At 42.4% G+C, this 25,996-nt stretch overlaps 1 protein-coding gene across 6 annotated transcripts in view; it reads left to right on the top strand.

Annotated features, from left to right (window-relative positions):
* The window catches only part of nup98 (nucleoporin 98 and 96 precursor), a 136,792-nt gene that overhangs the window by 66,904 nt on the left and 43,892 nt on the right, over positions 1-25,996 (top strand). For all 6 annotated transcript variants that reach the window (XM_084339471.1, XM_084339470.1, XM_084339469.1 and 3 more), the window contains 6 exons: positions 544-721; positions 3,147-3,299; positions 8,086-8,322; positions 14,895-15,009; positions 20,657-20,753; positions 23,007-23,142. In XM_084339471.1, coding sequence (XP_084195597.1) covers positions 544-721; positions 3,147-3,299; positions 8,086-8,322; positions 14,895-15,009; positions 20,657-20,753; positions 23,007-23,142 — 916 coding nt within the window. The remainder of the gene's footprint in view (positions 1-543; positions 722-3,146; positions 3,300-8,085; positions 8,323-14,894; positions 15,010-20,656; positions 20,754-23,006; positions 23,143-25,996) is intronic.

Here is a 25,996-nt window from a genome sequence, read left to right as displayed (position 1 = left end):
CTCTCTTCCCTCCCCTCCTCCTCTCTTCCCTCCCCTCCTCCTCTCTTCCCTCCCCTCCTCCTCTCTTCCCTCCCTCCTCCTCTCTTCCCTCCCCTCCTCCTCTCTTCCCTCCTTCCCTCCCCTCTTCCCTCCCCTCCTCCTCTCTTCCCTCCCCTCCTCCCCTCTTCCCTCCCCTCCTCCTCTCTTCCCTCCCCTCCTCCTCTCTTCCCTCCCCTCCTCCTCTCTTCCCTCCCCTCCTCCTCTCTTCCCTCCCCCCTCCTCTCTTCCCTCCCCTCCTCCTCTCTTCCCTCCCCTCCTCCTCTCTTCCCTCCCCCCTCCTCTCTTCCCTCCCCTCCTCCTCTCTTCCCTCCCCTCCTCCTCTCTTCCCTCCCCTCCTCCCCTCTTCCCTCCCCTCCTCCTCTCTTCCCTCCCCTCCTCCCCTCTTCCCTCCCCTCCTCCCCTCTTCCCTCCCCTCCTCCTCTCTTCCCTCCCCTCCTCCTCTCTTCCCTCCCCTCCTCCTCTCTTCCCTCCCCCCTCCTCTCTTCCCTCCCCTCCTCCCCCCAGGCGTGCAGAGGTGACTCTGGATGGCGTGTGGCCCAACGATAAGACCACCGGCACGCAGATCAAGGACCCGGAGAGGCTGGCGGATATGAACTACGAGGGGCGTTTAGAGAACGCCTCCCGCAAACAGGGGGCCCGCTTCCTGGAGTACCGTCCTGAGACGGGCTCCTGGGTCTTTGAGGTGAGACACACAAACAGGGGGCCCGCTTCCTGGAGTACCGTCCTGAGACGGGCTCCTGGGTCTTTGAGGTCAGACACACAAACAGGGGGCCCGCTTCCTGGAGTACAGTCCTGAGACGGGCTCCTGGGTCTTTGAGGTGAGACACACAAACAGGGGGCCCGCTTCCTGGAGTACCGTCCTGAGACGGGCTCCTGGGTCTTTGAGGTGAGACACACGACGCACAGGCACAGGCTTGGTGTTCGCTGGGGCTGACCTTCGAATTCTCTTTTGGAATTCGAAGCTTCGGGGCCGAGATTCGATTTTAATTCGAAGCTTCGAGATAAAAGAAATTATAATAAAAATTATAAAAATTTATTTTATTTAAACAAAAAAAATGTATGTTGTGGGACTTGTACAGCACTTTGTTCAACTTTGTCAGTGCTGTAAAGTTTAAACCTTTTTAAATCTTAGACAAACGAAACACTTTGCTTTCATGAACAAAACTGTTCATCTTGTACATTAACGATATATGTAAAGTATCCAATATATTTAAATGTATTTTATTTGCCGATGACACTAAGCTTTTTTTTTTCTGGTGAGAATATCCAGCAGCTTTTAGACGCCATCACATCTGAAATGAAGAAATAAAAAAAATGGTTTGATGGAAACAAATTATCATTGAACTTGAGCAAAACTAAAATTATGTTATTTGGAAACTAGATTAAATACTCAAGTGAAAGTTAAAATAAATGATGTGATTATTGAAAGAGTTTATGAAAATAAATTCCTAGGTGTAATAATAGACCATAAAATCTGTTTGAAACCTCACATAAAACATGTCCAATCTAAACTGTCAAGAAGCATTTCAGTCATGAGTAAAGTAAAACACATTCTGGATAGAAAATCACTCTACATTCTCTACTGTTCACTAGTTTTACCATATTTAAATTACTGTGCTGAAGTCTGGGGAAACACTTATAATTCTACACTACAACCACTTTTTTATACTCCAAAAAAGGGCCATAAGGATAGTTCACATTGCAGGTTATCGTGATCACAAACATATTATTTTTAAAGTCAAAAACATTAAAGTTAAAATGATCTTGTGGAATTTAAAACTGCACAATTAATGTATAAATCAAAAGGTCATGTACTTCCAGGAAACATTCAAGAACTGTTCTTTGATAGGGAGGGGGGTTATAATCTGAGGGGAGAACTCAATTTAAAAGTTCTTAACACTTTCAGAGCCACCAGGGGGTGTCGTACTTACCTGGCTGAATGCCAGCACCCACTTCAATGATAGCGGTGTGAACACATAATCTCTGTCTTAAATTATGGCTATGTGTCTCATCTGCCCGTATTTATTTTGTTTGAGTTATGTTTTGCTTTTGTTTAGTTATTTATTTAGTTTGTATTCATTTACATGTTCGAAATAAAGATTTCAAAAAAAAAAAAAAAAAATGAAATATTGTAAGCCGTGGCTTTATAGAAGCAGCACAATGAACACAAATCTGTCAGTGCCGAGTCCGACCTCATCTTAAAGGAAAACGCCAACATTTTGGGAAATTAGCTTATTTGCCATCTTCCCTGGAGTTGGACAAGAAGATACATACCTTTGTTGTCTCTGTGCGTGCGTTAGGCTTAGGGAACGCCCGCTCCGTTAGCTCAGCTTCATCACTGGAAGTGGGTCAGACTGGTACCCTCAAGTTCCCTACAGTCATGAAATACACTCAAACGTTCCTGTAAACATGTTGTGACCTGTGTATTTACCACGTGTAGAAATAAAAAATTATTGAATTCGACAATTACGTTTTCTAAGCAAATATACTCTGAACTATTTTTTGCCGAACCACTCCTCTCGGGGCGCAGTCAGTGATTTCACGCAACGCAGTGATACTTTCTAACGTGACGCAGTGTTTGTTTACATTCTCATTTCATTCAAAGGATCCGAACCGATTGAAGTTTATGGATACCATGACTTAAAATCCTCTTACCTTGACGATTAAAAGCCTCCCCAATTTAGAAAACGGTATTCCCATGGCTGGTGTTGATGATATGCGGGTAAATTTTTACTTCCGGTGGGGGGGTTCCAAAATAAAAGAGCCACGTCTAACTATAGCTCTTTTAGGGAAGATGGCAAATAAGCTAATTTCCCAAAATGTTGGCGTTTTCCTTTTAAATAACAAACAGCATTGCTTGTTGTAGTTGACAAAGAGAGGCAGAGTTGATTTTGCACCAAATTTATTATAATATATATTTTTTTTATATATTCGAATTTTATTTTCATATTCGAATCCCATGCCCATGCCCATCGAACGAAGCTTCGAAGTATTTAAGACAGCCCTAGTCACTCTTCCCAGTGGATGTGTAGTATTTTAGAAGGAAACCATTTTACATAAACCCCCACCATCTTTTCTTTTCTCTCAACCCCTCCCTCTTCCCTCAGGTGGCCCATTTCTCCAAATATGGTCTGCAGGAATCGGACGAGGATGAGGACGTGCCACTCAAAGCGGACCCCAAGAAGCTGAAGACGTCGATCCCACCTCCTCCCAGACTGGCACAGCCCCTCTCCCAGCAGCAGGTGGCGCCAGAGGCCCAGGTACACGGAGCAGCATGCACCCGTCTACTCACTGATCTTCTTCACCATCACCCGGCCTTTTAAAGATTGGACATCCATCCATTCATCCACCTCTCTCTATCCACCATGTTTGGAGATCTAGATGCTTTCGCCCCCCACCCCCCTCCAGACACACACAGACACGCACACAGACACACACAGACACACACACACAGACACACACAGAGACACACAGACTCCTACAGGTCGGTTGGGGGACGCCTGCACAGCAGAGACAGGAGATGGTGAGGGTAGTGTGAGCCTCCCACACGTTACTCCTCGCCAATGAGAGTCTGCGCTGGCAGGTGAAAAGATGTGACAGGCTGCCTCCTCGTGTACCGGAGGGGACACGTGATGCAAGGCTTCTATCCTCACTACAGCCGACCAGTGGGAGGCGTAGTCTAGCAACGTTCAAGACAGGGGAGGGGAGAATTGGAAACTCGAAATTGGGATGGGAGAAAAATAGAAAATAAGGAGAAAAAGTGGATTAAAAAAAATATATTTTTTTGCAGCATTATACTCATTGTCGAACAAAGATTTTAGCACCATAATACTTCAACTGGAATGGTATTTTGACACACATTTTGCCATATTGTGCTAGGCCATATTGCGATTTCGATACACACCTTTTTTTATTGTTCAGCCCTATAATTTAAGCAATGTTTGACTGTAACTTTATATATATATATATGTATGTAACTATATATTTGATATTTTGGACAATGTATTATGGTTTACTTGAGTTGTATTTGAAAGGTCTGAAATCTTTCCACCATATACTTCTCATCATGAGAGAAAGTTTCTACATGTGTCCTTTGTATACTTTAAAACACGTTGCTATGGTTATTAGCATTCCTTATTGAAACATTTTTTTTTTATTTTTTATTTTTTTTTTCATAATGTGACAGACGCTTAAATAAAAACAAGGTAGTAATTCAATAATCATTTTCTCACACGTGCCTCTTTTTAAGCTGTTAAATTAGATCACTTGGTTTATTGTTTATTTTTGATCACCACTAGTTATATTATCAGAATAACTGCTATTCATGGAGTCCCTAAGAGACTAACAATATTACAATATGTGGAGTACAAATAGAAATTATAGAAAAATGGAAGCATAATGCATAATTTAGGAATATTATTATAAGCTGCCAGTGTGTCTCTATATTTAACTCTGCGATGTGAATCTAATTTCCTAACGCTACATGATAACAACGCTCATCATTTTACATCAACATTGTTTAGATCATGCTATCATGACTTCAGGAAAACATCCATTTACAAAGCTTTGTGTGAAACGACAAATTAAGTTTGTATAATTTGCCAATAAATCCATGTTATATAAATTGTACTTTTATTTCATACTGGTAAATGAAAGTAAAAAAAGAAAATTAAATAAAAAAGTTATATGATATGGTCTATAAGGCTTTTGTATCTATAGAGGTTATTCATAGGAGAGTTATGTCTCAATCAATTGTTTACAAAATAGTAGACAACGCTCCCCCTGCCCACCCACCCAACTGTCACTAGGCACTACCACCTCCGACACTGGTGCTCCATGCACACACAAGTAGGGGCTTTGTGTAGTTGGGGACCTTGTTATACTGGCACATGCTATCCCAAGCTTTTGGTGGGCAATGTTATTTCTGTTTGTTGTAGAAATGCACTGAGGTGGATTAGCACATTTTCCATCTGGGAACTTTGTCAGACACAGCAGCAGCAATTAAGGGATGACTTGACAGAAAGTTTGCAAGTGGTTGAATCAATCAATGCTGTCATGTGAAAACCTTGTGACTATAGTTTTTTTTAGGACCTGCCAAACCCTTTCAATTCCCATTCTGTATGTTATGGTACATGTTAGAAAATGGTGATTTTGCATATTTCCCGGGGTATGTTCACATTCCTCGTCACGTCGGTAAATGTTCATCTACTTTTTTTTTAAATTAATTCGTACATGGAATCGTTACAGTCCAACAGTGCATATAGTTATCTTAATATGATCCATTCAATTCCATAGCCGAAAGGAACAGGAAGAAGAAAATTCTTATTGTACCTGCCCCTACACACATACAGTACACTGATAGACTGTTCATAGTGCAATGTTTACCAAACCAAAGAAAATGTACATAAATGTGAGGCTTTTGAGGCCAATAATCTGTTAATAATGCTCTTATACAGTGATTGTTTGCATCATAATCTGATTAAAATTCCACATATTTTTTGGCACCTTTTGTTTATCCGCCTAACCCTAACCTCACTGGAGATGTCGCACCTAACCCTAAATAGAGATCGCTTGCTGAAAGTGGCGAACATTTGGTGCTCGATGTCCTAATTAATTATTCAGCAAAATGTCACTCGTCATGCCATGGATTAAATCCAAATGACACCTGTGGTGTTTTCCTCACGTTTACCTACCTAACAGGGGAATGTAAATTATATATCGGTGGTCGACAGTGGCTCGGGAGGTAGAACAGTCGTCTGGTAATCCGGAGGTAGCCTTTTTCCAACGCTTCCGGGTTCCCGTTTTGCGCTCTCATTGGCCGCTGACCTACGCTAGTACGCCCCCCTCGCTATGAGCGGAGCAGGAGGACGGACGCTGAAATCGAACAGCTGTTAGCGTGATAGCTCTCCTCTTTGTATACCTTTGTCCTCACAAGTATTCTGCCAGGGAACTTATGGACCAGGGTTTCCGTTAGAATTTTTTTTTGCAGGTCTGAGTGTCCGGTAGATTTCAATCTACCGGACAAATGGGATAAATTCCGGTCAGAGTTTATTGAGCTTAAAAACAATTGATAGACCTATATAAAGAATGACATCATCAAGGCATTTATAATATTTTAACTTAAAACTAGGCTACTTTTGCGTATCAGTCATTAATATATTCCAAATAAAATAAGTCCCTCGAGACTTCGTGCTGCTGCTGCCGACTTGAGGTGTCGGTGGGCAGTCTGCCCGACCTTAATAAACAGCAGTCTGTTATAATCACATTTTTATGAGCTAACTAATTCCGTTATATTGGACATTTGTATTAATTATATCAAGCGAAGAACTGAGAAATTTGGCACCGCTGTGTCAGCGCGAGCTGGCTGCTGATATATTTACGTGAAGCATGGAGCACTTGGAGCAGGCAGAGCAGAGCAGTGGTGTCAGCAGCGCCCCCACCCAACAGCTGAATTGCCAATGGCTGAATTGGAGTACTGCACCCTGCCAAGCCATGCTTCACGTAAATATATCAGCAGCCAGCTCGCGCTGACAGCAGGATGTCATTATTAGACCGGCTGCTTGGTGAGATTGTTTCGTTCATCGCATAGGCTATATAATTTTAGCCTATTTTAATACAATTCAAATAATCTAATTGTGTTTAGAGGGAATTATTTTCACCGGACATTATGACCGGAGAGATTAAATATGTCGGACTTCAACAGATTTTGCCAGTCAAATACCGGTAATTACCGGCTAACGGAAACGCTGTTATGGACACGACAATAGTAATAAGTAATAACATTCTGCAATGTTAAATAACGTTTATCCATTCAACTAGCGGTACTAGGTAGCTAGCCTAGCCGCAATGCTATGGTCGATCGCATTCACGTTAGCATGTAAGCTAACAACAGCGTTAGTGCAGCTAAAGGGGCTATCGTATCAACATCAGCGTCCGTCCTGCTCAAACACCTTATACCTACTACTATTGTCGTGTCCATAAGTTCCCTGGCAGAATACTTGTGAGGACAAAGGTATACAAAGAGGAGAGCTATCACGCTAACAGCTGTTCGATTTCAGCGTCCGTCCTCCTGCTCCGCTCATAGCGAGGGGGGCGTACTAGCGTCGTTGTGTCCTTGAGCAAGACACTTAACCCCCAATTGCTCCCGATGAGCAGGTTGGCACCTTGCATGGTTTCCTCTGCCGTTGGTGTGTGAGTGGGTAAAATGCAGGGTTGTCTGATATTATCGGCCTACCGATATTGTCATTAAAATGTAATATCTGAAATGATCGGTATCTTTTCAAAAACAAAAATAACATTTATTTAACCTTTATTTACCCAGGCAAGTAAGAACAAATTCTTATTTTATTTATTGTCAAAAGTATGCATAATGTTGTTAATTACCTGACATTTTTTGGGGGGGGGGGGAACCCTGCATATATCGGTAATTAAGAGTTGGACAATATCGGGATATCAGTAAAAAAGCCAATATCGAACATCCCTAATGTGAGGAACAAATTGTAAAGCGCTTTGGATAAAAGCGCTATATAAATGCAGCCATTTACATCCTGGGAAATGTGCACAGTTTTCCCACATTTACCGCAACATACATTGACGTCATTCGGAAAGTAAGAATGATTTAAAAATCCTGTAAAGTTGCCCCTTTTGTTCTCATCCAACCCGCAGCAATGTGTCCTCTTTCTGCCTCGTCTACTCGGCTGCTCGGCTGTGATTATTCTCACTCACCTACAACCTATGTGGGCGTGTATCTCTGTACGTTTATCTGTACACGCGTGTGTCTCTGTGCGTTTATCTGTACACGCGTGTGTCTCTGTGCGTTTATCTGTACACGCGTGTATCTCTGTACGTTTATCTGTACACGCGTGTGTCTCTGTGCGTTTATCTGTACACGCGTGTGTCTCTGTGCGTTTATCTGTACACGCGTGTATCTCTGTACGTTTATCTGTACACGCGTGTCTCTCTGTGCGTTTATCTGTACACGCGTGTGTCTCTGTGCGTTTATCTGTACACGCGTGTCTCTCTGTGCGTGCGTGTGTCTGGGTCTAGTCCGGCGCAGAGCTGGAGGCGCCGAGTCGCATGGTGGCGGAGCTGGACAGTGACATGCCGGACATTACCCAGACTGCCTCCCTGGAGCTTGCGTCGGGAGACGAGGGGGACAGTGAGCTGGCGGAGGACCGAGCCGGGAGTCGCCTCAGTGGACCGCTGACCCCCGACGAGCCGGACCAGGCCTCCGTGTCCAGTCAGATCATGCCTTCGCTGGGAATCAACCCACACAGCCTGCAGGTTGTCACCATAAGTATATTTACTGGTTCGGCTCCAGAAAACTTGTTTTTAATACACACTCTGTGGAGCTGTTCAGTTTACGGTTAATTAGAGGATGACTCTTTAGACTTTTTTTTTTATTTATTTTTTATTTAACCTCTTGAGCTCTAGCCCTATTTTCTAGAAATCTAGGGACTGTATTATGTTTCTCAGGGAATGTATCGACAGTGGCAGAAATATTGTGTCCGTTACTAGGCTTGAGTCATTTGTAATGAACCAAAGGAGAATATCAATTATTTTTCTTTTCTTTTTTTCATCTTTAGACTTTGACAGTGAATAACACCATGCTAAAATTCACCTTCTTGAGATCACATGTACAAAAAATCTAAGCAAATTAATAAAGGGAAGATGATTAAACGGAAGGTTTTGTAGATACAGTACTGAATTCTGCCACCCGGACTCATGCAATTTGAAATATGATTATAGAATTATTTTTTTAACTGTTTTAACCCTGTAGCACTTTGGGATCCCAGCGAACAAAAAGTGCAATACAAATTCAATTTATTAATATCGGGCCTATAAATTATCTTATTATAAGTTGCACATCTACGGATCGGGCCAAATCTACTCTTTCCAATGGCAGAGTTCAATCTGGATTTAGTAAACCGTGAATGAAATCTACTGTAAGTACAGTTACCTTTTTATCATTATTATTATTCAGTTATCAGGCATGTGTTTAGGTTGTCTATTACTAATGGTTTGATTAGGTATTGTGTTTGTAAATAGCTGTTTCAAAGAGAAATTTATGGCATTTTACCATACAAATCTTTAAAGGCCGTTTTCTCAAAATGAGTTTTTCCTCCACTTCAGTAGCACTCGCATACACCAAACCTTCCAGTTCTATTCATATCTATGTTATGAAGGTATTTACAGAAGTGTTTGTTGATATCGCATTCATACCCTGATTTATATCGCATTTTATTCCTAAAAACATGGCGAAATATGGAATTTTACCATACAAATGGACTTGACAGTATTTTCTGATTTATGGAGTGATAAAAAGAGATATCCAAAATCCCCTCTGTAATAACCTTTGGCTCTAATATGTCAACAAAATGAAACTATAATTTTTAAAATGGCTTTATCCAATGTTCAGATTTCTGTCCTGGAATTATATGCAAATTAGTGCATATTTAAGTAGATCATGCCTCATTTGCATATTTAAACATACAATTTCAGAACTTGTAATACAAAAAAGTCTTGTCTTAATATAAGTAATCAACTGGGGAAGTTTCATTGTGATATCTATTAGTTACATTTCTTACCCTATTCACCTGGGGTGTCTCACCTTAAAATGTTTGAGGAGATGCGCTGTTTGATTTGATGACGTGGACGTGAGAAAATTAGTGAGCAATTGCAAGCCTTTGACGTTTATCTGTTCAAGCACTGTTAGTGTTATCTGATGATGAACAAGAAGGTGATTAACATGACTGGTGTCACTGGTATAAACCAAAGGTTAATCAATTCAATGCATGTATGGATGATGTCCGAAACAGATTAAAACCTGATTAATAGTGAAACTGTATAGCCTCCCTCCAAGCCTCTCTGACACGTTATTTCGGGGGTCGAGCCTTGAAAACTTTGGGAACCATGTATTTATATATAAAGTACATGATACCTAAGTCGAGTGCATACAGTACAGATATCCTCATATGTATCTATTAATTCAATTAGATACTCTTTGGGCTTGTTTGTATCTACTTATTCTGAACAAGTTTAACTATAATGTGTATATCGCACCTCGCGAGCGCCGTATATATAACGTGCATTATTTAGGACAAAGTAAATTTAGTATCAGCATTTTAAGTATTATTTTACATTTCAAAAGCCCCCTCTAGAAAAACGAAGCACAAAAACATAATTCAGAATGGTATAATGGGATCTAGACTGTGAGAATTATTTCAGGAAGCGAGCTGGGATTTCTTTGCGAGGGTGTAGCCATGGTTTATCCAGCTAACTGAACTAAACGCGTGGCCAATCGGAACCCGAACGCGGAACTGCAAGTGTGTTGGTAAAAGACTACATGCCTCCCGGAGGCTTCCTGGATGAATTATGAATGCCAATAGCGAATAAAAGAAATAACGATCATAAAAACGAGTATACTCGTTATTGGCAATTAATGTGTTAATCTATTGGTAAACAAACGTATTGCTGAAAATATACACACTGCTGTTTTGACAGGGTTAGCGTCTTTACTCTTGGCTACATTTGAAAAAAGAACGTAACATTAATTCATAGTCTGTAGAGATGGATTTATAGCATGATGTCATTTTGCGTCTGCTACCGGACCCATCAGGCTTAAGAGGTTAACCAGGAAAGTCACATTGAGATTAAAAGTCTATTTTTCAAGTGAGACCTGGCCAAGACCAGCTGCAGCAAAGGAGTATAAAAGTTGCACATAAATACAAAAAACAACAAATTACACAAATCCAATATCAGAGCCAGAGGAAACCAGGCGGCAACAATAGACTATTAGGGCAAATCAAAACAATGACAGACCATTGATTCAACCTCTATTCCCAAAAGCATCTAGCGTTACATAGTCGAAGAGTTTCAGGTCATTCTGTAACATGTTCCAAGCCGAGGGAGCAGAATAACTAAATGTTCCCTGTCCTATTTCAGTACAAACATTGGGAACCGACAATAGGAGCAGACTTTGAGATCGTGAAAAATAACTCTGAACTCTTTTCTGGACCATATAAGTACACAAGTAAGAGGGGAGGAGACCGAGAATTGCCTTGTAAATCAATATGTACCAATGCAAAAGTCTGCGCATTCTGACTCTTGGAACCTTTTATACACACATTATAATTTCAGCATACACTCAAAATAGCTTTATTTTGTAGTCGTTAGCTGTGCCCACCCCCACAGAGCTGACTGGGTACCTCGTAGTCGTTAGCTGTGCCCACCCCCACAGAGCTGACTGGGTACCTCGTAGTCGTTAGCTGTGCCCACCCCCACAGAGCTGACTGGGTACCTCGTAGTCGTTAGCTGTGCCCACCCCCACAGAGCTGACTGGGTACCTCGTAGTCGTTAGCTGTGCCCACCCCCACAGAGCTGACTGGGTACCTCGTAGTCGTTAGCTGTGCCCACCCCCACAGAGCTGACTGGGTACCTCGTAGTCGTTAGCTGTGCCCACCCCCAGGGAGCTGACTGGGTACCTCGTAGTCATTAGCTGTGCCCACCCCCACAGAGCTGACTGGGTACCTCGTAGTCGTTAGCTGTGCCCACCCCCACGGAGCTGACTGGGTACCTCGTAGTCGTTAGCTGTGCCCACCCCCACAGAGCTGACTGGGTACCTCGTAGTCAGGGGAGGAAACTAACTTTTTGGCTTACCAGCCAACTGGCTGGTATCTGATTTTTTTTACCAGCCAAATAGATTTTTTACCAGACAAAAAAAATCGCTAATTGTGATAATTACTTCTTTGTACGTCTTCGTCTAAATTGATTTTCAATCATAGTAAATTAATCACACTGTCTCTACTCTTCAAAATATTACATCATTAAATCACATATTAACATGAAAGAGGGAACTATTCTGGACTGGGTTGGGCTGAACTGGGCAGTGAAAGATGCTGGGTTGGGCTGGTCTAGGTTATACTGAATGATAAATTGAAAATGGGGGACCCTGATGTAAACAAGACGAAAGTCTTTCTCTGGTCTGCATCCCCTTAACAATTGCATGTATTGAGCCGTACTGTACTGTACCCATTCTGCAATCTGTTAAATAAAGTTTTCATTCATTCATTCATCACAGCTCAACTACTAGGAATGTGTGTCTGACTCTTAAGTGCAGGAAATATTCATCAGAAAGGGGGGACATGATGGAGGGAATGGAAAGAGCAGGTTTGACAGGAGCAGGGTTGAAGGGCATATTGGAGTGTGGAGGAAGTGGACAAGGCATTAAGCAAACAGGACTGAAATGGGGGACCCTGATGTAAACAAGACTAAAGTCCTTCTCTGGTCTGCATCCCCTTAACAATTGTGTGTATTGAGCTGTACTGTATTGTACCCATTCTGCAATCTGTTAATAAGGGCTGGTTTAGGTTGGACTGAGTTGGGCAGTGAAAGAACCAAGCATTTCACTGTAATGTAATAGCTAAATAAAACAACTTGAACTTGACTTGTTACATTTGCACTCTGGTTGTATGCCAAATGTATTCTGGTTGTACTGTACTTGTGCTGTAAGATGACAATACATTGGAACCGAATCGACAACGCTAGGGGTTCAGCAGGTGTATTCTGAATGCCAAATATGACAACATCACCGTTGTGAAGGGCATATGGGCGAGTGGTGATATGGGGGGAAACTCGGTAATAATAAAATGTCACTCGGCTGCATTTAAGCAAAGCCGCTCAGTATAGTCCACTATGTTGAATGCGCGTTATGGTAGCTTGTTACATGCTAGGTAGCTAGCCGGCTAATGCTGGTCATTCTCATCCGACTCGAAGGAGACGCGTCGCGTGCTGTTGTTCGCCCCCATGTCAGACCGCACTGATATCCGAAAGCGACGACTCTACATGCAATTATTTTCATCCACTGATGTGTTTTTGTAAGTTTGTCTACGTTGTCAAGCCGGCTGCCGGTGGCAGGAGTTTAAATTGTAGGTCTGCGCGCAGTGGTCTGTCCACTTCCGCTAGATGGGCGGCGTCTTCTAGAAAACGAGTGTTCATTGGAGGAGCTTAGAGCGCATCTGTACAACGATGATGTTCATTGGTTATGGTCTGATTATTATGTGGCGCAAATGGGAGGAATCAAGGGGGGAGTCAGAGTTCGGTTTGTGCCAGTGAGCGAATCAGCAGATTGCAGAATGATTTTTTTGTTTTTGTAATTACTAGTACTCGCCAGACTGGCGAGTGCTCTTCATGAATTACTCGCCAAACGTAAAAAATACTCGCAATTGGCGAGTAAAGTGGCCTAATTTCCTCCCCTGCTCGTAGTCGTTAGCTGTGCCCACCCCCACGGAGCTGACTGGGTACCTCGTAGTCGTTAGCTGTGCCCACCCCCACAGAGCTGACTGGGTACCTCGTAGTCGTTAGCTGTGCCCACCCCCAGGGAGCTGACTGGGTACCTCGTAGTCGTTAGCTGTGCCCACCCCCACAGAGCTGACTGGGTACCTCGTAGTCGTTAGCTGTGCCCACCCCCAGGGAGCTGACTGGGTACCTCGTAGTCGTTAGCTGTGCCCACCCCCACAGAGCTGACTGGGTACCTCGTAGTCGTTAGCTGTGCCCACCCCCACGGAGCTGACTGGGTACCTCGTAGTCGTTAGCTGTGCCCACCCCCACAGAGCTGACTGGGTACCTCGTAGTCGTTAGCTGTGCCCACCCCCAGGGAGCTGACTGGGTACCTCATAGTCGTTAGCTGTGCCCACCCCCACGGAGCTGACTGGGTACCTCGTAGTCGTTAGCTGTGCCCACCCCCACAGAGCTGACTGGGTACCTCGTAGTCGTTAGCTGTGCCCACCCCCACGGAGCTGACTGGGTACCTCGTAGTCGTTAGTTGTGCCCACCCCCACAGAGCTGACTGGGTACCTCGTAGTCGTTAGCTGTGCCCACCCCCACAGAGCTGACTGGGTACCTCGTAGTCGTTAGCTGTGCCCACCCCCACGGAGCTGACTGGGTACCTCGTAGTCGTTAGTTGTGCCCACCCCCAGGGAGCTGACTGGGTACCTCGTAGTCGTTAGCTGTGCCCACCCCCAGGGAGCTGACTGGGTACCTCGTAGTCGTTAGCTGTGCCCACCCCCAGGGAGCTGACTGGGTACCTCGTAGTCGTTAGTTGTGCCCACCCCCACAGAGCTGACTGGGTCCCTCCTGACATGGTGGACTGCTCTATGTTCTACTAAGTATCTAGCCTGTAGGGGAGCTCCAGTAGCTCACCTCGGACGCTATTTCGGCGTCGGGGACAACCGTGCGCGTCACGGATCTGGGGTACACGAGTTCGACTCCCGGACTCGCCGTATTTTCTCAGTGTCTTTCCCCCGATCTATACCCCATTCAACCTGTTTCTGTCGGTCATGCTTGACCAGAAAAAGCGATAAACGCTAAAAGAACCAGCTGACTGGTCAAAGTTTAAAAAAAAAAAAGTATCTAGCCTGTAGTATTGATACTATCAATCAGACCTTCCATCCTACCACCATGAACCATATTATCTCCTACCCTGGAAAAGGCAGCGCTCTGATACAGTTTACACCGGACTGATGATATCATTTCCATTCTGGACCTTGCCAGTTGAGACCAGCATGCATCTCCCATAGGCTTCAATAGAATTGGCACCAAGGAGAGCATAGAACGCTGGTATTTTGACGTAATGACTCTTCCTCCTTTTATAGTTTACTTGACCAGATTAGGGGCGTGGTCAAAAGGTATCATTGAGGATTTGATTGGTTTCACACTCCAACTCATTTTATTTTGGCGCTGCACATGTCAGTACGTTGGCAATACAATTCAGAATTTAAACACAGACTTGAACTTTTAATGTTCTTCACGTGGAACGCTTCGCTCGTTAACGAGTTTATTATCTTCCCGACAATTAGATGATGAAGGCAGCTCTGTTTTGTGAAGATGAGGAAGATGATATGGTGTTCCAGGAGCAGGCGGGGATGTCCTCTCCTCGCACCCCTCTGCCTGGAACACAGGGCAGACCTTCAGGTGAGACTCTTTCAATTCAACGTTTAATTATATAGATGTCTTAACCTGTTGCACCCATGGTGAAAATCCGCCTAAAATATATACCTAGGTAAATGGAATATTGTTCCACTTCTACAAGGTCCATTTGCATATTCTTGGTATCTAGGTACATCTATGGACCTCAGGGAATGTATTCAGTGTCAGAAATATTGTGTCTATTACTAGGCTTGCTTAAATTGTGATGAAACAAAGGAGAATATGAATTATGATTTTTCTTTGAATCTTTGACAGTGAATAACACCATGCTAATAATGGCCAAACATAAAAAACTGCCACTGATCTCGTTCAGTACCTTCTTGAGATCACGTGTACAAAAAATCTAAGGACATTAATAAAGGGAAGATGATTAAACAGAAGGTTCTGTAGATACAGTACTGAATTCTCCCATCCGGACCAATGCAATTTGAAATATTATTATAGAATAGGAGACTTATAAATTACCTTATTATAGCCAATTCGCACATTTATATATATATACATTAGGGATGTCCGATATTATCGGCCGATATTGGCATTAAAATGTGATATCAGAAAATATCTATCTGTTTTCAAAAAAATAAAAAAATATTTTACATTTCTATAACCTTTATTTACCCAGGCAAGCAAGTAAGAACAAATTCTGATTTTATTTATTGTCAAAAGTATGCATAATGTTGTGTTAATTCCACAACAAGAGATATGTAATGTTAATTACTAGGGATGCTCGATATTGGCTTTTTTACCTATACCGATATTGTCCAACTCTTAATTTCCGATACTGATATCAACCGATACCGATATATGCAGGGTTTCCCCCCCAAAAAACGGAATAATTTCAGGTAATTAACATTACATATCTCTTGTTGTGGAATTAACACAACATTATGCATACTTTTGACAATAAATAAAATCAGAATTTGTTCTTGCTTGCCTGGGTAAATAAAGGTTCTAGAAATGTTAAAAAATCTTTTTTGAAAACCGATATTTTCCGATATCACATTTTAATGCCGATATCGGCCGATAATATCGGTAGGCCGATAATATCGGACATCCCTATTAATTACCTGAAATTATTCAATTTTTTTTGGGGGGGGGGAACCCTGCATATATCGGTATCTGTTGATATCGGTATCGGAAATTAAGAGTTGGACAATATCGGTATCGGTAAAAAAGCCAATATCGAGCATCCCTAATATACATATATTATCTTTCAAATGCCCGAGTTCAATTTGGATTTTGTATCACCAGCAGGGTTTCCGTTAGAATTTTTTTTTGCAGGTCTGAGTGTCCGGTAGATTTCAATCTACCGGACAAATGGGATAAATTCCGGTCAGAGTTTATTGAGCTTAAAAACAATTGATAGGCCTATATAAAGAATGACATCATCAAGGCATTTATAATATTTTAACTTAAAACTAGGCTACTTTTGCGTATACAGTCATTAATATATTCCAAATAAAATAAGTCCCTCGAGACTTCGTGCTGCTGCCGACTTGAGGTGTCGGTGGGCAGTCTGCCCGACATTAAACAGCAGTCTGTTATAATCACATTTTTATGAGCTAACGAATTCCGTTATATTGGACATTTGTATTAATTATATCAAGCGAAGAACTGAGAAATGAGAGAGACGGCAACATTATCGTGGGTTTGCATGATGACTCCACCTCCCAACGACTTGGTGCTGGTCATAATGTCCTGTGAAAATAATTCCCTCTAAGCACAATTTGATTATTTGAATTGTATTAAAATAGACTAAAATTAAATAGCCTATGCGATGAACGAAACAATCATTGCATTTGTCTCATCGTTGCTTCACCAAGCAGCCGGTCTAATAATGACACCGCTGTGTCAGCGCGAGCTGGCTGTTAGATTTACGTGAAGCATGGAGCTGCAGACCGACAGAGCAGCGTTTTTTTTAGGTCCGTTCCGGTCTGGGCTCAGCAGCGCCGCCCACCCAACAGCTGAATTGCCAATGGCTGGATTGGAGTACTGCATTCTGTGGGGCTGCAGATGGATGCTTCTCACAAATCTAGGAGCAGCAAGCTCGCGCTGACACAGCGGTGTCATTATTAGACCGGCTGCTTGGTGAAGCAACGATGAAACAAATGTAATGATTGTTTCGTTCATCGCATAGGCTATTTAATTTTAGTCTATTTTAATACAATTCAAATAATCTAATTGTGCTTAGATGGAATTATTTTCACCGGACATTATGACCGGAGAGATTAAATATGTCGGACTTCAACAGATTTTTCCGGTCAAATACCGGTAATTACCGGCTAACGGAAACACTGATCACCAGGCGTGCATAAGAACAGATGATATCTACTGTAATGTACTTTTTTATTTTCACCAGTGTGCAACCGTTTTGAAACAAATTTCAGATCTAATTGTTGCTACATGCTAACAATAGGGAGGAGAAACTAACTGTTTCAATATTTGTCAAAAACGTTACCTTTTGTGGCTTATTATCCCGAATAATAAGTTATTGATATAATTCATTCAGAACGCTGAACTTTGAACCCCCACAGAATCTGCCAGGAAGTGTAGTTCGGACAAATTCCAACGCTGATCGACAGCTATAGATGGCGTGATTGTGAAACCTAGCCGCATTTCTCGGAGACGCTCTCTGATTGGCACCGACTGACTCTCTCCGATTGGCCACTGCCGCGTTTGCCCAATCGCGTGACAAGCTGTGTCTTTGTCCATTTCCACGTCAAACAGCCTGCAAACTACCTGGCGTTCTATCCCCCTGCTCTAAGACGAACTCTAACCTTAACCAACTTCGAAAGAGTGCCTAAGCTTAACCGTCGAAAGAACTTGCCGTCACGCTCTAAGACAAACTCTAACCTTAAAGGAAAACTCCAACATTTTGGGAAATTAGCTTATTTAACATCTTCCCTGGAGTTAGACAAGAAGATACATACCTTTTTTGTCTCTGTGCGTGCATTTAGCTTTGGGAACAGTCGCTCCGTTAGCGTAGCTTAATCACTGGAAGTGGGGGGGGGGGGGGGGGAGCCTGACGTTGCCTACAGGGTCTTACAGTCACCAAATACAACTCCAAAACGTTCCTGTAAACATGTTGTGACCTGTGTATTCACCACGTGGAGAAATAAGAAATAATTGAATTAGACAATTACGTTTTATAAGCAAATATACTCTGAACAATTTTTTGCCTAACCAGTCGAGTCTCTGGGCGCAGTCGGTGGTTTCAACGTGAAGCCGTGTTTGTTGATATTCTCAACCGATTGAAGTTTATGGATACCATGACTTAAAATCCTCTTACCTTGACGATTAAAAGCCTCCCCAATTTAGAAAACAGTAATCCAATGGCTGGTATTGATAATATACTACTAACTACTGCACGCTCGGAGCTAACCGGAGCTAACACAGAACAGGATGGTAAAGCAAATATAATGACTTCCTTTCTGGGGTTTTCAAAATAAAAGTGCGACGTTTATAGCAGCGGAAAACGTTTATTTAGTAGATTATCTAACGTTAACACGAACCTAAACTAACTTTAGGTTAGTTGTAACGTTAGTTTAGGTTCGTGTTAACGTTAGATAATGTACAAAATAAACATTTTCCGCTGCTATAAACGTTGCACTTTTATTTTGAAAACCCCAGAAAGGAAGTCATTATATTTGCTTTACCATCCTGTTCTGTGTTAGCTCCGGTTAGCTCCGAGCGTGCAGTAGTTAGTAGTATATTATCAATACCAGCCATTGGATTACTGTTTTCTAAATTGGGGAGGCTTTTAATCGTCAAGGTAAGAGGATTTTAAGTCATGGTATCCATAAACTTCAATCGGTTCGGATCCTTTGAAGGAATGAGAATATCAACAAACACGGCTTCACGTTGAAACCACTGACTGCGCCCAGAGACTCGAGTGGTTAGGCAAAAAAAAATTCAGAGTATATTTGCTTATAAAACGTAATTGTCTAATTCAATTATTTTTTATTTCTCCACGTGGTGAATACACAGGTCACAACATGTTTACAGGAACGTTTTGGAGTTGTATTTGGTGACTGTAAGACCCTGTAGGGAACGTCGGGCTACTGTCCTCCCTCACTTCCAGTGATGAAGCTAAGCTACGCTAACGGAGCGACTGTTCCCAAAGCTAAATGCACGCACAGAGACAAAAAAGGTATGTATCTTCTTGTCTAACTCCAGGGAAGATGTTAAATAAGCTAATTTCCCAAAATGTTGGAGTTTTCCTTTAACCAACTTCGAAAGAGTGCCTAAGTTTAACCAGTGTAGAAACAGGCGTCGGCCAATCAGAGAGCGCCTCCGAGAAATACGGCTAGGTTTTGAAATCACGTCTATAGATGCCTTCCACAAAATGGCCGCAAAAAAACTACAATTCCCATGGTTAAAATTTTTCAAACTGGTCGCCGTCTCGCAATAGACATCAGTAAATCGAAAACTTAAAAACTATCTAATGGCACTTTTAACCTATTGCTAAACTAACGTATTGATGATAATATACATTCTACATGCGTTTGTGACATGTTAGTGATGTTAATACTTGTTTGTATACGTTTGATTTTAAAATCGCAAATTTTTTGCATCACTCTGAAAAATATAGATTTATGACCAGATGCCATTTTGGGACCGCATCCGGTTCCGTCGGGTGGAACAGGTTAACACTTTGACTGCCGGGAACCATCTTTAGACGTCTTTGCTGGCCATGCTAAAGTTGCCGGAGGACGCGTTACGTCGTCCTTATATCAATATTTCAAAAATCTGCGATCGGATTCATATGTCCCCTCCGCTGGCCTGAGATCCACCAGCAGGACCCACTGAGCTCTCTGGCGGTTCAGGAGCGCCATCTGGTGGCCGATCGGCGCAATCGCCAAACAGGATGTTGCATAGAGGTTGTCCTAGACGTCCGTAGTACTTCCGGGCGCTCGCTATAGGTCATGGGACTCTGGCTCGTCACGCTACACGGTGATCGATTGGCAATAACTCGATAAACAACATGATTTGGACGTATATACCATTATACAAGCTGGAGATGGACCGGGTAAAAATATATCCCATAATGATAAGATTTCTACTCTACGATGATCGCCCAACGGCGCGCGGAGATTGGGGTGAGTTTCAGCGTGTAACGTTACCGTCTTCGATACTAACTGCTATTATCAACATTTGACCCACATTAGATGATTGGTATAACGCTGCCCACGGAATTATAAACGCCCCCTCGCCCATCCGGTCAACATCAGATGACGTGTAGTAACTTCTAGAAGTACGTCTAGTTGGAATTTTTTATATCGCGCTGATTGCCATCAAACTGTATTTCATCATCAATATAATGCATTTGGGGCTATATATCACGTTCTGGAGAAAGCTGCAGAAAGAGATGAAAACATACTTATACATTAGACCATACTTTACTATGAATATGTGAATGAAAAAGTTTAACGTTGCTACACAATGAACAATACATATAGGACTTTGAATGGGCCCTAATAATGGCAATGTAGCAATAGAATTTAAAAAGTTATAGCCCTGCAAAGAAGGGGACTTTCTCCATAGACAAATAGCGCTGGCAATCTATGGTATATCATGAATTTAACCTTAGGCAGCCAAAGTGTTAATGGATGACCTCTATCTTTGTTTCTAGTTGGTGGGCTCCTTCAGACGCGCTTCAGCCTCTTCTCCCAGTCTCCCGTCAACCAGGCCCTCCTTCAGAAGCTGCCCCCTGCTCTGAGTGATCCAAGGTAATTCACTGAAGGTCATTTTGCTGGGCGATTAATTGTCCCAAAAAATTATTTCGATAAGCGATATTATTGCAGTTTTGAGAGAATTTATTTTTTTGAGAAATGTATTTCCCAAAAGTTTTCAATTAACCTTAATTTTTTTTTTTTACTAATGTAATAATAGCATAATAATACAAGGAAACCGTTTCAAAGTGCAATAAACCTTTATTTAACATTGGAAGACATTTTAAATATCCTAAATAAAAAAATTCTCAGTTTGATTGTTTATTATAAAACAAACTGAAACTGGAAACAAGCCCTCTGTCTGGCTTTTTGTGTCATCCTTTTAACATGTACATGTATTATTAATGTACAAAATGTTAATAAAGTGAGGAAAAAACTGTGGAAACGTAATAAATAAAAAGGCAGTGAAACAATAATCAAATAAACACCAAAATATATACTATCTCTATTGGAATGGAGACTTCAGCACAGGATAAACTAGGGATGGGCAAAAATAATCCAGATCGATTGATCACATGATGTACTCGAGTACTCGTGGAGGAAAACGCTGTACAAAATAAACGTCTTTTCCGGTGTTTTAGACTTTTATTTTGAAGCCCACCGACCGGAGCGGAAGTATTGTTATTATCCTAGCAGAACCTATGAGCGGACAACTTGTCTCGTCCGGTTCTGTGTTTTTGAGCTAATGATAAAACAAATGTTGATTGTTGGTGAACAACTAACTAGGTTAGTTTTAACATTAGCTACTAACGTTAGATGCAGCTACTACAGGCAATCAACGATGAGGAGGAAGTGTCAAAGCCGTATATAATAGAATAGTAGCCCTGTGGTGCGTAGGCACGAGAGAGCAACTCGAAACTACCTGTTATAATAAATGAATTCATGTTTAACTTGTGTCCAGTCCTTTGACCAGCCCCACCCGTTCATTGTAAACAATGATGCATGTAATTGTATTAACGTTATTGTGTGTTGTAGCTATGCTATACATTGTATTTCGTTTGTTAGCTATTTAGCTAATGTTGATAGCATTGAATAGCATCAACGCTAGATCTTTAATCTTTATTTAGCAGTCCAGTTTCTCCGGGCAGTAGCGAGTAACTACTTGGGTCTAAGAATAGCTACACTACAAAGAACATTACTTGGTTAAAAGGAGCAACACTATTGAGAAATGTAGTTAAGCTATGTGGCGTTGCTAGTGCCCCACGGAGCTCCCGTGCTGTACTCTAGTAACGCCAGCGGCCCCCCACACGGAGAGTGACTGACGAGGGGTACTGGTTCCGCCTCATTAAAACAAACGCGCAAATAGCAATTAATCGCGCCCGTCAAAATCATTGCATTAATTTTAATTATCGCGCCGATTAATTGATTTATTGATTATCGCGGCAGGCCTAGTCGCTACGCATCTCCGTTAGGTTCCTTTACATGAGACCAGAATTGGAGTTGGGTATGAATGGGAGTCGATGGCCGTGTTTACATGCAACAATGTGACAATGTGTTTGTAATGTGATTGAGAGAATAATGTGAGAACTCATGTAAACAACATACTCTGGTGATTATGTTGATGTGATAATACTAGTGTTGTACTGCTCTTTGACCACTCCTTGTTTTCTGCTGCTAGTATTACATCACTGCTCTTTGACCACTCCTTGTTTTCTGCTGCTAGTATTACATCACTGCTCTTTGACCACTCCTTGTTTTCTGCTGCTAGTATTACATCACTGCTCTTTGACCACTCCTTGTTTTCTGCTGCTAGTATTACATCACTGCTCTTTGACCACTCCTTGTTTTCGGCTGCTAGTATTACATCACTGCTCTTTGACCACTCCTTGTTTTCTGCTGCTAGTATTACATCACTGCTCTTTGACCACTCCTTGTTTTCTGCTGCTAGTATTACATCACTGCTCTTTGACCACTCCTTGTTTTCTGCTGCTAGTATTACATCACTGCTCTTTGACCACTCCTTGTTTTCTGCTGCTAGTATTACATCACTGCTCTTTGACCACTCCTTGTTTTCTGCTGCTAGTATTACATCACTGCTCTTTGACCACTCCTTGTTTTCTGCTGCTAGTATTACATCACTGCTCTTTGACCACTCCTTGTTTTCTTTCCTGGGTATTATGTTGATCAGCGATGTCCCTAGCCATCCAGACGGCCTTTTCTTAATGTAGACTAGAGGTGTCCACTTGTCAAAAGAATATCTGACCTACATTGAATTGCCTTTAACATCAACATCTTGCTCTGTGTCGGCAGGCTGCTGAGCAGGACCAGTCTGGGCCCCTGCTCCTCGGTGCTGCCTCCCTGGGTCCCAGAGTCCTCCGTCAGGACCGTGGGGGCCAGGAGCCTGGGAGGCCCCGTGGCCATGAAGTGCTCCGTCACCCTGGGGAAGGTTAGTGTCGTCGTGCCTTCATTTCACTTGATCTCTCCTTTTAAATACAATACAATACATAACATGCGTACATTTTAAGTACATTCAAATGCAAACATGTGCCGTGACGTCAGACAACAGGGAGGAGAGGAAGTGCAAACAGGAAGAGGGAAATGAATTGGACCTTACTGATGAGACGACAACAACTCAATCCTCAACACTTGACCTCTCCCACCGTGCGCTCCGCTCCGTCAGTGGACCGCACATGACATCACGTCATAAATCAATCTGTCTTCTAGACCGTATGACATAATGTTGTGTTTTTTCCCCCCCAAATGTATCCAAGAGTAAACATCCTAACCATGTCACAACAGCCGTCATAGTGTATATTTTAACACTTTGAGCGCCACTCGCGGCTTTTCTCGGGTTTACGACCCGACCGTTGAATGCCACGTCACGGCTATTCTCTTTTTTTTTTTTTTTTTTTTTTCTCGATCTGAAATCATATTGCATCACGCGAGCCTACCGTTGGAGACCCAGGGACCGCCGGCGATCAGATGTGAAAAAAGCGCCCCTATCGTCTCCCAGATGGTAAATCACCCTTTTGGAATGGACTCAATGAAAGTGAATGGGAGAACGTATTTCTGACTCCACATTTTACTAGCACACATAGCCTACTGTGTACAGACGGTTTCAAAATGTATTTTAAATTAGAAAGCAAACAAAATAAATGGACAAGAGAAAAATAAATCTCAATTTGGTCAGTATTGTCTTTTGGACAAGCAAAGCCATTACTTTAAGTTGCAGGCAAGAAAGACAAGTCTGTCCACTGTCTCTGGTTTTAAAACTGCCCTGTTGCAGGTCACACAAAAAAAATCGATATTTTTTTTTCTTTTCGATATCGATTATTAAAATATATCACGATAATTATCGTTATATCGCCCAGCCCTAATATATACGTTTGCGTGTTATCCTGTGGTGAATATTTTATAGTTTCAGAGTGATCCGGGCTAATTCCTGGAAGCTGTGTTATGGAGCGCTATGTGCAAATTGCTGTTGTCGTTGCTCGCCTGGACACGATACTATTTCCAAATCAAAGGTATATAATAGGTATTATGTTTCATCATGAAGGCATCAAAGGGGGAGGGGTTGTTTTTTGATGCTCTGATCGTCAGCAACGGCATACGTTTTGGAGTATGTGACATATGATCGTTGCGATCGATGTGAAATCATTGTAGGATCAAAGTAGGTTGATGTCGTATAGTGCTTACCTTTGCTAGGAGGTATTCCAAAATGAATATTCCAATGGTCTGATCGCGATTTCCAGTATTGATGTCCATCGGGTCCCTGACATGAAATGGAACAAACTATGCATCAAGTGTGCTGGACGCGTTCCAAGTAGGGATGCACGATATTGCTTTTTTGACACCGATACCGATAACTTTATGCTCCTCAAGCCGATAACCGATATCGATAACCGATATTTATTGTATTCTAAAACATTTTTAATGTATATATTTTTTTTGATAAATTTTTTTTTTTTTTTAACATGAAACAAAACATATCACAATACAATAATAATACATAAAAAGACTTCCCAGGACAATAACTTAACACCAACTTAAATGTGACCTAACCAGACAACAGAAACAAAAGCCAAGACAACAGTTTTGACTGATAAAGTGACTATATTTATTTTTCCAAATGAAAATTCACAATCCGTCAACAGCTTGTGGTGCATCCAACCTAAGACGCTCGAAGCTTTTTGTTCTTCTTTTTTCAAAGCGGAGCCTTGATAAAGAGGCTTTGAGTGGACACATCACCACCACAACAACGGGTCACCTGCGGCATCACCATCATTAGCATCGTTTGCTAAATTAAAGAAGTTTGACAGAAGGGCAACCAGCCAGGCAGCGCCGTTATCTCACGGGACGAGTAGCTACATTAGTTAGCCAACAACCAGCCAGGCAACGCCGTTATCTCCCGGGACGAGTAGCTTCATTAGTTAGCCAGCAACCAGTCAAGCTAACGTTAGCATTCGGGAGATCCAGCAGCTTGTCGATGTGCTAATAGCCTCAGCAACCTAACGTTAGCTGGCTCCAGCAGATCGACAAGCTGCTGGAGCCAGCTAACGTTAGCTTGCTGAGGCTATTAGCACATCGACAAGCTGCTGGATCTCCCGATACTGGTTGAAGTGGAGCTAGGTAGCCAGCAGGCTAAATGCTCCGTGACGCTGAACTGCATGCGCCGGTCTGTCTGTCCGTCGTGGCGGTGGTGATGCCGCAGATGACCCGTCGGGCTGGATGTATTGCAAGTTGTTGCCCTTTTCCCTCCTTCTGGAACGTCTGCATTGCATTTATTACAAATAGCAAGCGATCTTTTTACTCTGAAACTCCGAGTACCGACGCGGCCATCTTTGTTGTTAACTTGCGTGGCTACGTCACAGCCAAGTAAGGGAGCGCTGGATTTGTGTAAAACGCCCTGTTCCTAAACCACACGCTGTCAGTCGTAGCACAGTACTGACAAAACGGGAGGAGCCTTTAGTCAAAACAAACGCACTTCATTCCAATTCACCCACACCGCATTTTTTTTTACCAAAAAATATATTATATTATCGGAGCTATTAATAACGTTATTGAGTTTATCGGGATGACGTCATAATTGCTGATATCGGCCCGATAATTATCGTGCATCCCTAGTTCCAAGTGGGTCGAATGAAGCCATTCACATCCCCGGCTCCCATCTCTCCGCCCTGCCCATATAAAATGTAACTGTGTGAAATAAGGTTTCAAAGGGTAGGCGATACTGCCACCTAGGATTCGGCCGGCATTGCACTCTCAAGGTCTCAGAATGAGTCCCAATGATACACCGAGGT

Source organism: Notolepis coatsorum (genome assembly GCF_963971535.1).
Source record: "Notolepis coatsorum genome assembly, contig: SCAFFOLD_150, whole genome shotgun sequence".
Taxonomy (NCBI): Eukaryota; Metazoa; Chordata; class Actinopteri; order Aulopiformes; family Paralepididae; genus Notolepis; species Notolepis coatsorum.
Note: the sequence above shows the minus strand (reverse complement) of the source record. Positions and strands in the feature narration are given on the sequence as shown.